General features: G+C 48.1%; 1 protein-coding gene across 4 annotated transcripts in view; it reads right to left on the bottom strand.

Moving 5' to 3' along the window:
- Nucleotides 1-15,169, bottom strand: part of LOC143372901 (uncharacterized) — a 37,402-nt gene extending 22,233 nt beyond the window's left edge. For all 4 annotated transcript variants that reach the window (XM_076819527.1, XM_076819526.1, XM_076819530.1 and 1 more), the window contains exon 1: nt 13,573-15,169. In XM_076819527.1, the coding sequence (XP_076675642.1) occupies nt 13,573-13,677 (105 nt within the window). In that variant the 5' untranslated portion in view covers nt 13,678-15,169. The remainder of the gene's footprint in view (nt 1-13,572) is intronic.
- Between the last annotated feature and the right edge of the window lie 107 nt (nt 15,170-15,276).

Raw genomic sequence — 15,276 nt, forward strand, 5'->3', positions numbered from 1 at the left:
GAAATGCTCGCCAACGAATCGAATCAGTCTCGGTGAATAAGAATGAATGAGTTCTTGTGTGCCGAGGATCGTATAATATCCAGACGCAAGATGTACGTGTGTAATTAATACTGGAACGAGGAGCGCAGTTCTCGGCCACGTAACACCGCAAACGGGAGAGAGAACGTTAACTGGGAACACCTTGGTATTAATGAATTCGCAATTAACTGGAAAGATTCTCGCCAAGCTCGAGCGTAATCCGTGGCTCTTTTCACCCCGGCGCGGCGTTCGTGTCGCGCCAGCTCATCCTCGTGTACCTTAATTCCGCGATAAAGACGAACGTCGCTGCCACGCGCGAGAAATCTACGCTGACACTGTAGCGTCGCGCGTGCCTCTAATAATTTCCAACGAACGAGCGCAAAGCGGTGCACTTGAATTCCTCCGCTCTGCGATCGATCGACTAGGAATTCTGCCCTCGTACTAATCCAATAAATAACTTCGCGGAGTCGATACTGGCCGATTTTCCACGTGCATAATGAGGCTACTTCGTAGTTAATTATGAGCTGGCGCAAATGTGAAACGTTGAGCGAGGGAAAGAAGTGATTTCGCGTTTCGTGGAATCGTAGTCGTCCTGGTAGCTTGGCCTGCCTCGAGGATAAACAACGGCGAGCTGGGGCAAGACCGCCGCGACGCGACGCGACGAATTTAATATGCAATTTAGCGGGGCGAGTTAACGACGAGGCGGCGACAAGTGGATATTACCTACGCGATGGAAAACAAACGCCGCATCGCTCGAATGAAATATTTAATAGGAGGGAAGAACCACGCGCGTGCCTATCGATCTGTCTTAAACCGCAATTAAACGTCCGCTCTGTTTTTATCCTGGAGCCGATCACGCGTCGGACGAATACACACATCTGTCTGCTTGACACGCGCGTATTGCGACATCTCGTAGTTTCCACGTTGCCCTCTCGTTCTACGCCGGTACAACCATACCGTATTCCCGTAAAGGCGTAAATCCTCCCTCTGATCATCCTACCGGCAATTTAACGAGCATCGATCGTCTGCCACCGGATCGAACAAACTTTCATCGCAACCTCCCAGCGGGCTCGAGTTTCGTTTCGAAGCTAGGTGAAACGGTTCCAATTTACCGCTGAATCGGTGAATTTTCAGAGAAATATACATTGCTTGTAGTATTATTCGTAAGAAAGAAAATTTTAGCAGTTTAGAGAATCATGGTACCACTGAATCCATTTGGCAATAAAAAGAAACTAAATTTCCTTTGTAACCTTCTTTTTAATCCTTTAGAGCCGGCACCTCGGTTCCGTTGAGGGAAAAATATCCCGTCTTTTTTATCGTTAAAAATGGTCTGAATTTTTATGTAAAAAAAAAATATCAAGCGAATACAGAATTCAGGTAGGTCTAGCTTTCATCAATGAATAAAACTACTCTTAAAACTGCAAAGAAAGGGAGCGTATCGTATATGATACGTTTGGCACTGAAGGGTTAAACCATTACATAGGCAAATAGATTGCCCGTGACGAGTCAGGACTTTTCCATTATTTAACCACAAATTATACGTATACCTCCTTATTTGGTCACGCCGATCCGGTCCCTAAGATATGCAACTTGCAACTTTTTTCCAGTTCCACTTACTTGCTTCAGAGCGCAATCACGAGGAGCCACAAATACCAGCAGAGAATAAAAATAATTTGCGAGCTTTTGTATATATAAGATATTCTATAGAATAGAATCAAAATATAGAAAAGACCCTACAACTGTTATTCCAGTAACCGAAAGTTGCTAAGCGAACTTGGAAGGACTCGAGGCATGTCGAAAGCATCGCTAGAAACACGGAAGGCAGTAGTTGGGCGGGGGGTGGTGGTTGTGTGCGTAGCAACCCTCGGCCGTTTCTCGTCCCACGGAAGCCCACATACCCGGAACATTTCGCGCACCCTGTATAGCGCTCCTAGAACACGTTCGTTCATTCGTTCGTTGGCTCTATCGAACCCTCCACTCGCCCCGTAATCCAGCTGGAAACACATGGCGTCATCGTACTCGGCTGTCGAGCATATGCACCGTGTTGCCTTCCACCGCGTCAGGGCAAAAATCATCGAATCGATCGAATCGATCGAATCGACGCCGCTCCACCCATGGCCCGCCACTTCTAATTACTCTTCTCCGCTCATTCGACCATTATTTTCCCCCGTTGCCAGCGTAAAATCGAATACCGCCTCGGTCTATTCGACGTGTGTCTGACTTGCGAGTGTTTCGTCAACCTCCCGTCCAATTCTACCTCCGTTCGATTCGTGACCGTGTTAAACGAGGAAATGATACGGCACTGATAACAAGCTAACGTTAATTTGAAGCTAGCGATTACTGATTCCTGCGAGCACTATGTAAAATGGATCTAAAATAAATTTGGTAGAGATGGGGTTGAATCTGTCGATCCATTGGTGGGTCCTTCTATCGCGGGGAAGGGAGAAGGTGGCCGATCGAGGCAAGTTGGATCGCGCAAGGCTGTTTCGTTTATGTTTCCTACGTGCCGTCACCACCCTTCCCTTTCGCCTGCAGTTTAGGGATTAGATCGCTATCGAGATTACGAGCTTACGCGTACGTCCCCGCCGCGGCCGTTCCCTTCGTTTCCCAGCCCTCTGCTGCGCGCGTGCCCCTTTTACGAGTCCGGCGGCCCCCTTTAAGAGCTTAGGGAAAAAGCATAAAACAGGGAACGTTTGTCTTACGGCTGGAATTACAGCCGCGGCGTAAAACGTTCCGTGCTCCATGGAATGGCCAGTTATTACTATACACCGTTAGAAGCCCCGTGTAAAACTTGCGGACTAATTACATCGCAACAATATAACGTATTTCCATTTCGTTTCCATTTACGAGTTGCAACCAGAGTTTTCGACTAAATCGCGTGGCAGTGACGCGAGCTGAGGGGCCGCCCTTAAATTACGTAAGGGTAATTTTGCTGATTTCGTACCCCTCCCTTCCCAAGTATAAGAACTCGTAAGATTTTATATTCCAACCTCTTCCCCCCTACGTAATATTTTTTACACCGCATCTCTACAGTTTATATAATTCAATTAACTCGCTTTCGGGAAAACTAAAATTACTTTCCTGAAATATTAATGATAGAATTTATATTTATTGAAACTATAGGGGTGAATTATAGATGTAGTTTATTAAATGTGAAACGGTTCTGTACATTGGGAACGTTCGGGTGTGATTGCCGTCTTCGGCTCTCGTCATCGTGCGCCCGCCGGCGGGCCACCGGGGGCACCGCCGCTACGCAGTGTTCGGGCACACCTGCCTACAAAAGTTAGGTTAAAAATATTACGTAAGACGCTACATGACCCCAAAAGCCTTAGGTAATTTAAGGACGACCCCTAACCGCTCGCGGAGAGTCTATGTGTCGCACTCATCATTCTGCATTGAACTTTGAATCTGAATTTTAATTGGTCGCCTCGGAGGCTCGACGCGGAATCTTCGATTATGTATCATGTATCGTGCGAGTCGGACCTTCCTTCCACGAACGAAGGCTCTTAATTAGACATCGAGCACGGGGGTGAGTAATGTTTTCGAAGAAGCTGCTGGAACGGCACGCATCAGTCGTATATAGGTAGCTTTAATGGCCAAGGATTAATGGAACGTCGATGATTCAGTGGGATATTGCGCAGCAATTGCCAAAACTTGGCAGCAAGGCGACACAGCATCGTCATTAGATGCACTCGAATTCGCCCCATTCCCGATTCCTCCGGCGATCTCCGCCGTACAGTGAAAAGGAAACGAATACTTCTCCCGAAGGACAGGCGAAACTGGTCGTTCTCGATGGACGCGAAATTGCATTCGATGGAAGACAGGACGGAGAGAAAGAGGGCCACTAAACCGAAGGAACTCTTTTCCCTTTTACGCGCGCAAGATATCGGACATCGATATCCATTCTCGGCTCTCTCGCCGAACAACAAATTCGATCCCGAACGTCTCCCGACGCGGCTCCGTTAATGCTCGCTGGAAACAAAGCGGGACAAAGCGAAGTAACGCAACCCGTTACCCATTCGCTATATTATTTCTGCTATTTAGCGGCGTGCAATAGCAATGCAGCTTGTTTTAGCTGTCGGGAAAGTTCTCGCATTTCGCGGCTCCAAATACCACCCATGATTTCGTGGTGGTTCGCATCAGGGGGGATGGTTCCCGCCCCGAGAAAATTCAGCCTCTATTTCCCTGGCCCGAGGATAGCTGCGAGAAAACTTTCCTAGAGTCTGACTAAACTGTAGACACGTGATATGGAGGAATCGTGATATAGAAAAAGTAGCTCGCTATCGAGAGACCGAGCAGAGGTATACCAGGGCCCAAAGCAACTTCCAAATCCCATCCCATCGTTCCCAGATACACCTCGGTCGCCGATACGCTTTGTCGCAGTTTATCGACTTGGTTAACGACTTTACTGGATCGCGGGCCGAACCAATCACCAGTTCCCCGTTCTGCAGGCGTCTCGAGATTGTAGTGGAACGGTAACGAGAGATGGATCTCCGACGAAAGAGCGTATCTGGAGCTCCGTCGGGAGTCGCAAATTATTCTGCAAGGATACATGTCTTCGGGGAGACGCGTAATTGAGAATACGCTTGCAACGTTGTCTCGCAATCGAGAACAAGGACGATACTAACGAATATGCTCGCATTCCTTGTACCGCTGATAAAATCAGTGACTCGAATCGCTTATTGCAGGAATTAACATGCTTTCCAAAGCATCTTGCCCCCCAATGCGCACTCTTCGTGGGTAAAGACAGAGCCTGCTAACTGCTAAGGTATTCCCGGAGCCTCTGTGTACCAGATACTCGACCCTCGAGGGTCTGTCGTCTATTGGGAGAACTGCGAACAATAGGTCCACCACTCCGAAGCCCTCCCTAACCACCCCAGCGAGCATTCCCCGCGCATACATTTTTACCGCCCCCGCTACGGTGGTTGCAGAAGGTTTTCGGCACTCAAGGTCGCTTCCCTGCTCTGGGAATCGCTCGAGGAAGCCACGTGTTTGTCGCAAGTATGCGCGATCAGGTACCTATGTACTTTCTCTTTCACTCGCTGGTGGGAACGAAGAAGAGCGAGGGGTAAAGGGTGAAGCGGGGACACGTGTCGGTGGCTTTGAGCGATCAAAGTCCTCGGCAGAGCGTAACGCAGAATTGAGGAAACTGTCCTGTCGGTCGTGGGAGAAAGGAATGTCTGGTGGCAGTGCGGCACCGTCCACTCGAGGGATCGATGCTCCAGTGTCGATATATCCCCCCTTTCCTGGGTTAGTAGGCCCTACAAAGAAGGGTCTGTGTCGCAGCCCGCTCAGCGTCGCCCCCGCCGTAATTTACGGGCACCTAGGCCACCCTCGTAACGTTCCACTGTCTGACTTTCAGGGTGCTCTGCCTCATCTTTCGGGTCTATCGTTTTAAACGCCGGAAACCCTCCTCCGACGGCTCAGACTCCAGAGGGCTGGAACCGCCGCGCGTCAACCGGAACCAACACGCGAATCACGGTTGCAAAAAGGATACGTAGTTTAATTATACCAGAAATTTAATGTGATTTATTTTTACAGAAATTTCGTCCGTAACTCTCCGCTCGCGTCGATAATTTGCCCGTCGCGGGAACGTCCAGCCGCGTAAAAAATGTAAAATGTCACAGGGGAAGCAAGGCTTCTTGAAGGTACCGATGTGTCTTTGATGTATGACGGAAGCTAACGAGAAGCAGACGGACACTCGACTCGGCGATATTCACCGAAGAGAATCTGATTAGTCTTCCCCTCTGCGTCCGGAGTCGCGGAAGCTTCTACTTGCCATCGAAAATGTTGCAATGGAAACCGAGTCGGGTCGACTCGCTCTTTCACGTCCGCGGCTTTATTTTTACGCTGACCTTTATTCGGCCAAGCCTGGACGGTGGTTTTTAATCCGCGGGTAGCTACGCGGTTCCCAGGAGGCTGCTTTATCTTTGCTCCCCCGTCTCGGAGGCGCATCGATTATTTAAGTTGAATGAATGGTGGTAAGCGGGATCCATCGATTACCGTATCGGTCCATCATCTCCCGCCGCGCAACACGATGGCCACTCGAGGCGATCACTCGCCTAGTTCCCGCGTATCTTGCCAATTTTATGCACGAGGAAAGCCCGTTTCTTTTGAAAAGGGTAACCCATTTTACGCCCACCACGGAGAAAGCAACTTTTTACAGTCGAATCCAAACCCTTCGCCCCTGGACGGAAAAATTCCTCGCGCGGCGCTCGGACATCCCCGGGCTTTAATTATCCCCGCGAACAATTAAGCCGCGATAATAACCACGGCGCGTTGGTATTTTCGCGCGGCATATCAAAATTCCCGCGATGTTCCAACGCGCGCCCCTTGAATTTTATGAAGCCGCGGGCGGCCGACTTTATCTGCGTCGCGTGACTCGCCAGGCTCGCTTCAAGGTAGCCACCGATTAAAAGATTTCGACCTTTCCTCTCTTGGATCCCTTTCTGGGAACGCCGCAGTCGGCGCTGGAAAGAATTCCGATAAGAATATCATCGCGAGGCCAGGGTCCAGCTTGGGCGCTCTAAGAAATTTCCGCGTCACTCGTCAACGGAACGCGTCGAACGAAACAGAGGCCTCTAGAAGAATCGCGTTATCGATACGGTTCTCCACCCTCTCTTCTTTTTTAGTCCCAACATCCCCCGCTCTCTCGATATCCTTTTCCGCTGCTGTACAATCCAAGGATATCGATAATCCAGCGAACGCTGCGTCGTCGAAATTTATCTGGACAATAGAGAACAACTACTGCCCATTATTGGCTGACGTTGCCGAAGCAAAATCAACCAGCAAAATGGATGTTCGATGCGGCGGAGGCCTGACTAAGTAGTGACTATGTACCTCGTACCATTTCGTTACCTATCTACTTTGCGTCTAGCCTCGTCGCTGGCAATTCGATTTGAAAAACAGGGAGAATAGAGTACGTGACTTCGGAAAGGTACCTACAGGCAGTATCGGAATATCTATCTTCGGTAAATGCTACCAGTAGATCCTAACTTGTCTTCGTCGTTAAATGAAGCGAAGGCTCGACGAATGTAGGTCGATTATTTTATCGTTTTCAAGGATCAGCCACGGTCGTTCAAGAGACGCAGCATTACTCTTCGTGGCAATACGCCGGGGAAACCGCGATGGTTTCAATCGCTCCCCGGATTCGTCGAATCAGAAATCTGTGAAGCCCCGTAGCGAATTCGCGGGAGATGAAAGCCAAAGAAGTCGGTGTAACGAGCGCGCGAGCTCGGCAACGAAACGGAGGAACGGGATTGTTTAAAAGCGAGATAACGAACGTTTATTGCCCTGCTCGCAATTCCTTCGTCGAGTTCCGCCCGTTCGAGTCGTTACGATTATTATCTGGCGTTAAGTTTATTTCGAACGCGACCCGAAAGTAACCAACCGCTAGGCTCGCGTGGGAGTCGTTTCCGTTTCGGGCTCTTTAAATTGCCCTCGAATCGCGCTCCATTTTTCTAATCCGCTCGCGAGTCGCCGCCGTAAACTTTCGCCGCTCTATTAGCGGTCCATCTTCCCTCGAATCTTTCGCGTAACCGGGGAAAGAAAGAATGGCACGGGTTCGGGGAGAGAGAACGTTCCAACAACAATCGCGCCCTGGATCGCCGATCTCCTCGGTAATCTCGGGCGAGTTTTCCTTTGATCGATACTTTGAGTCCTGCCAGGGTTTCCAGTTGTTCTTTCGACTTCTTTACCAGATCACGCATGTGTATTAAGGAAGGAAAGGCCAGGGAAGAAGGAGATGCGGGCAAGAAGTAGAGTAAAGGTGCGAATCTACGATGAAATTTTTAAAATCTCAGCAACAATTAAATGTAAATAATGGAAATAGTCGCGAGACGAGATAATAATAATAATTCGTCTTTATTCACCACAAAATTACATAGGGTAATTGCGGGAGAGATGCCGCACCTTCGGTATTTCAGGGTTATCGGTAATAAAATACAACACTGCCGATTTTATTTGCTTTAGGCTGTTCGTTTAGGTTAGATCAATAAGCAAGAACGTGTTTCCATTATTACTTTTAAAGATTTTACTATTTTTCGAGGTAAGCCTACCGCACCACTGCCTCGATACTTATACGTCGAGTTTATTTTTGCTATCGTAGTAGTTAAAAATTCATAATTTTTCGTGATACAACTTTTGTAATACGTTAAAGGAACTCTGTGGAATATTTCTCGCCAGAATAGGTGATATTCGACATAGCACTTGGAAATACGAAAGTGCGGCGTCTCTTCCGGGCATTTGAGATAGATGCCGCACTTTTATGCGCGCTGTATCGGAAGGTACCTAAGTCGACTAAACGATGCTTTTAATGTTAAAAATACAAAGTGTCTCAAAATAGATACCGCGATATCTCAAAGCAAATTATTTATTTTTTAATGACAAATCTGATAATCCGAACATATTTCTGGGCTTTTTACTCTTTTTCACATTTTATTTTTATTTTATGTGTAACGAATGTGGAAGGAAGAAGAAAAGACAATTAAGTTTTAAAAAAAAGCAGAAATAATATCTGTACCTATTTATTTTTCCAATTTTATTGTATTTTATAACTGTATAAATTAAAAAGATGTTTCATTTTACTTTGCTTTTACTATTTTTTTAAATAAACAATTAAAATTAACAAGTTTAACTGGAAAATTAAACGTTTTTTCGAAATGCGGCACCATTCCCGCACGTGCGGCGTCTCTCCTAAAAAGTGGATGTTTTTAGTTTGAATTTTTTTAAGGGTGACAAATATTAAAATTTTTATTTTCATTAATGCTAGTAGCAGGACAAGATGTTCAACTAATAATATGTAAACTATCCCATAATTACCCTAAATAATTAAGTGACAAATGATGTCTACATTCATGATAAAATAATTAAAAAATAATTGTCTCGTGAGATTAAAGTCTCATCCGAGACACGATATTTTTGTTCGATCGTGGATTTGCACCTTATGAGAGATCCGCGGTGGATACAGGCGACGCAGACGATACGGGGCACCGTACCGATGGACAGAAACGCAATTACAGTGGAATGTCGAACAAAATACGTCTCTATTCTACTGGAGATTTATGAAGCGACGCGTTCGTGCGAGTTCGCCATTCCGTGGCTGGGCGAAGAAGGCTATTACCGCGACTCGAGATTAATAAGAATCGAACTGCTCGGTAACCCAGCACTGCTTCGAATCCAGAACGAAGAGTTACAGAAGAGACTAGACCGCGGAGGAGCAGAAATGTCGCGTGCCGCAGCCCCTCGATATTTCCGCTGCGTAATCCTACGTACGCGCGTATTTCAAGCCAACACACCTGCCCAGGATTGGTAAACGCCCGCTTAACTTTATCCAGATAATCTGAATCAAGCGAAGTAATCGAAATCGAACGGAATTACATCCAGGAGGTCGACTAATCTGATTCGGAGCCACTTACCGAACGCTCCGAAGCGCGTTAATCTTTCCGCGGGTCGGGAGTCGTGAAACTCGTGGAAAGTCGTTGAAATCGTTGAAATCGTGGAAATCGAAGGAGACGAGGAGGGATCGCAGCGATGGGGAAAAGGTGGAGCCCGTCGATTTCGGATTCGATACTATCGCGACACCGAGGACGCTCGGTTTCCGTCAACTCTCTGCGGTTCTACGAGGTCGACTAGCCACACGGTACCCTCTACCGCGTTTAGTTTTATTTTAGATGGCTGGAGTGCCGCGCCCTGGCCACGAACAAACTATCCTACGTTCCAGCAAAGTCCCTGTTTTTAGATTCAGTATTTACGCGGTCGCCGAGTCGCTAAAAAGCCAGTCGGAGTACCGCTGCTGCTCGAAGCGTTTTTTCCCAGACGTTGCCTCCCGACTACCCGAACCATCTACTTTTATTTTAGATAATCATTCCACCGCTGCAGTAACAGTTTCCTACGATTGTAAACTCATGGCACGAGGAAGGTAAGAACCATCGTCGATGATTCCCTTTGCTCGGCATAAAAGTTGCAACGTATAGGTAATCGGTGATATCGCGGCAGCCTTAACATTATCGGTGCTATGGACGTTCATAAGCGCCGAGTCAATCGCACGCGGGCGTTCCGTGAATATGGTCAATGATATGCACACACGGAGCGTATTAAGCGCTGAGAGCTGAAACGTTAACGCCAGATTCGTCGCGGCGTTGCGATAAACGGATTCGCGATTCCACGGTCGACTATCCTTGCTGCGGACGAGATAATGACTCTCTTTCGGTGCTGCTGGCACACCCGCACACGCGCGCACGCACGTGCGCTTGGAATGAATCGAAATGCCTCGGCTTTTCCTCGTTACAGAGCACGTTGCCGTAAATTCTCATCATCGGGGGCAAGGGACGGGTTTACCCGGAAGTCGAGAATGTCCCAGGAAGCTTGCCTGGCAAGAAAGTTTCGGGGTCCCGAGGCAAGCCCCGTAAAAATACCGGGCAGCTCTCTATGCAGACGTGCCTCGGTAGAATTTAGGAAACTCCAGGAGGCAGGAAACGATCCAAGTGCCTTCCAGAAGGCTACGGCACGCTTTGACGGAGGAACGGTAAATACGGGGAGAGGCTGCTGCGATACGAGATTTCGAGTGTAAGTGCCAGCGCTTGTAAGGCGAATCTCGCGCGGCTCGTGTTGTCGCGAAGACGACGGCGATGGGGACGGAGAGAACTCTCCGAGGGACTTCTTCAGTCGCGTGGAAGAGTCAAGAATGGAGAAGCGAGGGAAGCGAGGGTACACGGTGACGTTGTTACGTGTCGGCAAGAAAAACAACGCGTGAGCCGAACGAACGCTGCGAACGCGACCGGACGTTTTTGCTCGATATATACGCCTCGCTGTATTCGATCGTGTCGAGCGACCAATTAGTCACGCTGCCTTCGACCCTATCAAGACTGGCCCACTGAAATCTTCATCCACTTTGTCTTACGCGTCGTGTATAAAGATAAAATTCAGCCGGCTGCATATGTAGCTATTCATACAAGAACAGTTTTTTTCCAAGCGCAACTGTTTGCAAAGCTTTCCAGTTTCCAGTGACGACTACATGGGGATTTTAAGAGACTACAGTTGCACGAGTTTTTCAGGGGGAAGATTCCTAGAACGTTAACGTTACGCTTATTGTCGCAACATCGCGCAACACGTACGTCAAACGCTACCAAAAAGATCTTTTGAGCGGCCCGAGAAGGAAGCCGATATTCAAAGAATTAAATAATACTCGTGTTATAGATTACAACGGCGCCCGTGCAGTATCGCGCGGCAACGATTAAAACATTAAGATAAGATAAAATAAGAAAAACGATCGCGCGTTCGACAATTTCGATTCGGTCGCTGTGCACCGTCGACGGTCGTCTACCCTCGTTCGCTGGGAAACTGTGGGAAGCTTACAAATTCACGAACACACGTGGCCTACAATTTTAGCAACAGATCATTAAAAAACGATAAATCAGGGAAAGCTGCGACACGAATCAAGAAATCGGGGGACCACCATAAATCGTAGTGCAAGTAAACCAGTGGAACTAGGAAAGCACGAGCAAGCCACGGCCAAAAGATGGAAAAGCGTGTAAATTAAAGCGGGCAGCAGGAGTTTTCGCTCCGAACAATTCCCTGCGAAACGGTTAATTCGTTTATCCGCTTACTCGGCCAAGTTGGATGGAGGAAAACTGATCGTTGATCCGGATCGAAGGCTTAATTGAGGTCCGATTCCGAGGGAAATATGAAACGCGAGTCGCGATAGAACGTTCCAATTGCTGCGAAGATAGATTGGAAATGCTTTCGCTTTTTCCACGCTGTTCCCAACTCGGCAAATCCCGATGCCTCCCATGGCCAGAAGTTACTCCTCTCCTCGCAGCCCCTGTCGTTCGCCTGCCCCGAAAATTAGAAGCCACATCTGTACTCGCGTCGGCAGCTCCGAGCCCGTAATAATCCTTTTCCCTTTGCCAGATGTATTTATGTATTTCGAGAAAGGTTCGTTTACTTATCGAACGTCGGTTACCTGGCCCTTCGCGGCGGAGCACAGCATCTCCTAAGTCCGAGACTCGAGAGGAGCAAGATTACTTACGCGAACGAAGTGGAAATTTTAAGCATAGCGGGCACGATGCCAGTGAAAAACGCTAAATATTATGAAAAAGCGACAGTTCGGTGTTCATACGCGTTCCGGGAAGGGAAAAAGGAGGAAAAGTTCAGTGGCGTTGGTAATAGTAGCAAGAATCTCGCACGGTGGCATCGTAACGGCACCACTGCTACGAAATACCAAGTACACTCGACCGCCTTTGAGACCGGTATAAAAAGGCCGAGCGACAGGCCACTGGAACACGCTATTAAATAGGCCGAGCTGCTACCAGCCAAATGATTAATCGCCCCGTGAGACCGTCTTTTCACCCTAAAAATTGCTCGCATCACAAATGCGATCAATTGATATCCACCTACGCAGACAGTATTTCTCCTCGCTCGGAATATCCACGGACAGAAAAGTAATTCGCTCTTCGCGATTTCATAAACAAATCTCTTTCATAACTATAGGTATCGTTTTAATTAATACAACATCGTTATAAAGGACAAAAATGTTCCAGTAAACAGAGCAGTGTAAAGATACGCGTACTGCAGAACGTTGACATTTTCACAAGTTTCAATTCTCTACAATGGTGGTCTCGGAAAAAGCGAAGTTTGTTCTAGGTCAGTTTTGTTTTCATCTGTAGAAATGCTGTAATTCACACCCAGTACCTGTGGATTTTTACTTTAACCTAACTGATATTGGTAGCTCAAATGTATCGCGAAGTTTTACCCGAAAGCTCGAAGCTTTGCGTTAAACTTGCGTTACTAAGCTTTCTTGTCTCATTCTGTAAGTTCTCTTTCGCTATTAAGGTTCTGTCTGTAGTATCAAACCACCTTGCATATTTCTGCATAATTAGTTCCAAAGAAAACATTCCTACGGCGATGCTTGTACGGTGAACATTTGTTAGAATGTATAGCCTGCTGAAATTCTTTATAACTTTTCCCTGTTGCTATTCTAAATTGAGGTTATGTTGATATTTGCTTTGCTGTTATTCCAGCAATTTAAAGCACGACGCATGGCGCATTAGTAATCGAGCAATTGTTACATACAAGAGACTCGTCGCGTGCCTTTCTAACGTCGTGTCTAATAGTATCAGAGAACCGAATGAAAACATAAGATCGAACGTGCTAATGATATCGAACAATGCTATACCGTGTCCTTAAGAATGCCTTAGCGACGACCAAATAATGCTTGTCAATAAGTAAACGCGCGCTTGAGAAGCAGCTATCGACTCTAATACATTTGATTGCCGTTCGATCGATAGATATTACAGACCACCGACATATATGTGCCACAGGGAAAGTAGAAAACCAAAAAGCAAGACGCTGATTACCGAGGAGCGCGAAGGCCAAATGCTTAGCAGAGAAATGACCGATCGTAGAAAATACTAGAGAGCGATATAACCGTACTCTCGTCGAGGGGTTCTCCGAAGGTGTAAGGCCTTTACGCAGGACACTGGACGAGCCATACTTTACGTAGCGAACACAGACAGGGGCGTAATAACACGAGAAAAGTACAGTGGCTGTACTCACTCTGCGGGTAGTAGAGGATCTAGGAAGGGTGGTACTGCTGGCAGAATGGGTAGACGAGTCGGTGGTAGAGAACCGGCAAGTTATCTCGGTGGAATGCACGAGCATTGGGCGGCACGGAACTGACGTACTGGCTGTGGTTTAGGTCGCTCGTACGCACTTGTACCGCGGTCCATGCAGCACATACACGATCCGTCATCCGGCGAAAGCTGGAGGGTACGTGGTAACGCGTATATATCCAAGTGGTCGAGGGTCACGACACGACACGGCACGGCACGGCACGGCACGATACGGCACGATAGGTACACGACACACGACACAAGGCACACGGGACACGGGACGGTACGGCGAGGCACGATACGATACAACCACGGACACGCCACGATACGATACACACAGGGCAATACTGGGCCCACGACGCGAGTAACGCACGGGGTTACGTGCCGAAAGAGTAACGAGAACCGTGCTACCGTGTATTCCTCGGAATAAATGTGACGGCGGGGACTACGAATTAATATGGCCGTCCCTCGTTGACACAATGTTTCGAGTTACGCGTGAAACGCAAGTTGCCGTGGAAAGGCGGAGAACAGGTTGACCAGGGTGATATCGTCGGCAATAGAGGGAATCGGTGGCGTAAGACGCGCACGCATTTGTTTCACTCGCGGCACCACTACAGTCCACACACCAGCCGCGATCCTACGTACGAAGTACGGCTACTCACTTCCGTATCACCCTGTATTTTCCACGCGATCCTTCAGCTTTCCTCCTTTCCCTTCTTCTTAGCTCCGCTCTTTGTCCGTTTCCGTTTCTCTCTCTGTCGCACGGTATTCCCTTCAACCCCTGTAGCTGGGCACGTTCCTTGCTCGTTCTCCCTCTTTTCTTTCTCCTCTCTGCCGTTCCTTGTCGTTTTCGTCGAGCACCGCGACAGGAGGGATCCAGCGAACACCGCACTCGCGTCTTCGAATCGTCCACAACTTTCTCGCTGTATCGTTTTCTCGTACGGGCGCACCACGAGGGTCGCGGAAGCATTCGAGCGATCGCGTTCTTTTCACGCTTTTCGAGGACGTGACGCGGCCTTGCTGCAAACGACGTCAACATCACCACCGTACGCTTTCATGGCGGCCATCTTTTTCGGGATACGCGAACGCGAATCGCGCAACGGGAGACGCACACGCGTGTGTATCTCGCACACATGCACACACATGTACACACATGTACACGCGTGAGAGAGATACCGCTACGTATACGCAGTGACAATCTACGGTCAGCACTTGCGCGCACCTATACACACGTAGCTCGACCGTGCCAGCCTGGATATTTTGGATGGCGAATAGCTAGCCAGACATCGGTCCAAACAACGAGGAACGTCAACCGTTCCTTGTTTAGTCCAGGAAATTGCAGGGAATTGTGGCGCTGCTATCTCCCCTCGTTCTCTATCTTTCCCTTCTTTCTTCTCCCTATGGAGCTCTTCGACCAATCGCCATGCGATTCTTCCAGCACCTCGTTTGGTAATCTAGGGAATTCTCTTTCATTACCTTAGTTACTTAAAAATCACACTTCCTCTACGGTACACTGTGCCCGCCACTTTTCAAACCCTCTGCTTACGCGACAAGTGAACTCGGTTGTTCCCAAGACGAATGAAACGATTTCCTTTTCGTAAAGTCTTTATTTATTCTATACGATATGTAACACATCGCGAGATGGTAC

Source organism: Andrena cerasifolii, chromosome 9 (genome assembly GCF_050908995.1).
Source record: "Andrena cerasifolii isolate SP2316 chromosome 9, iyAndCera1_principal, whole genome shotgun sequence".
NCBI lineage: Eukaryota > Metazoa > Arthropoda > Insecta > Hymenoptera > Andrenidae > Andrena > Andrena cerasifolii.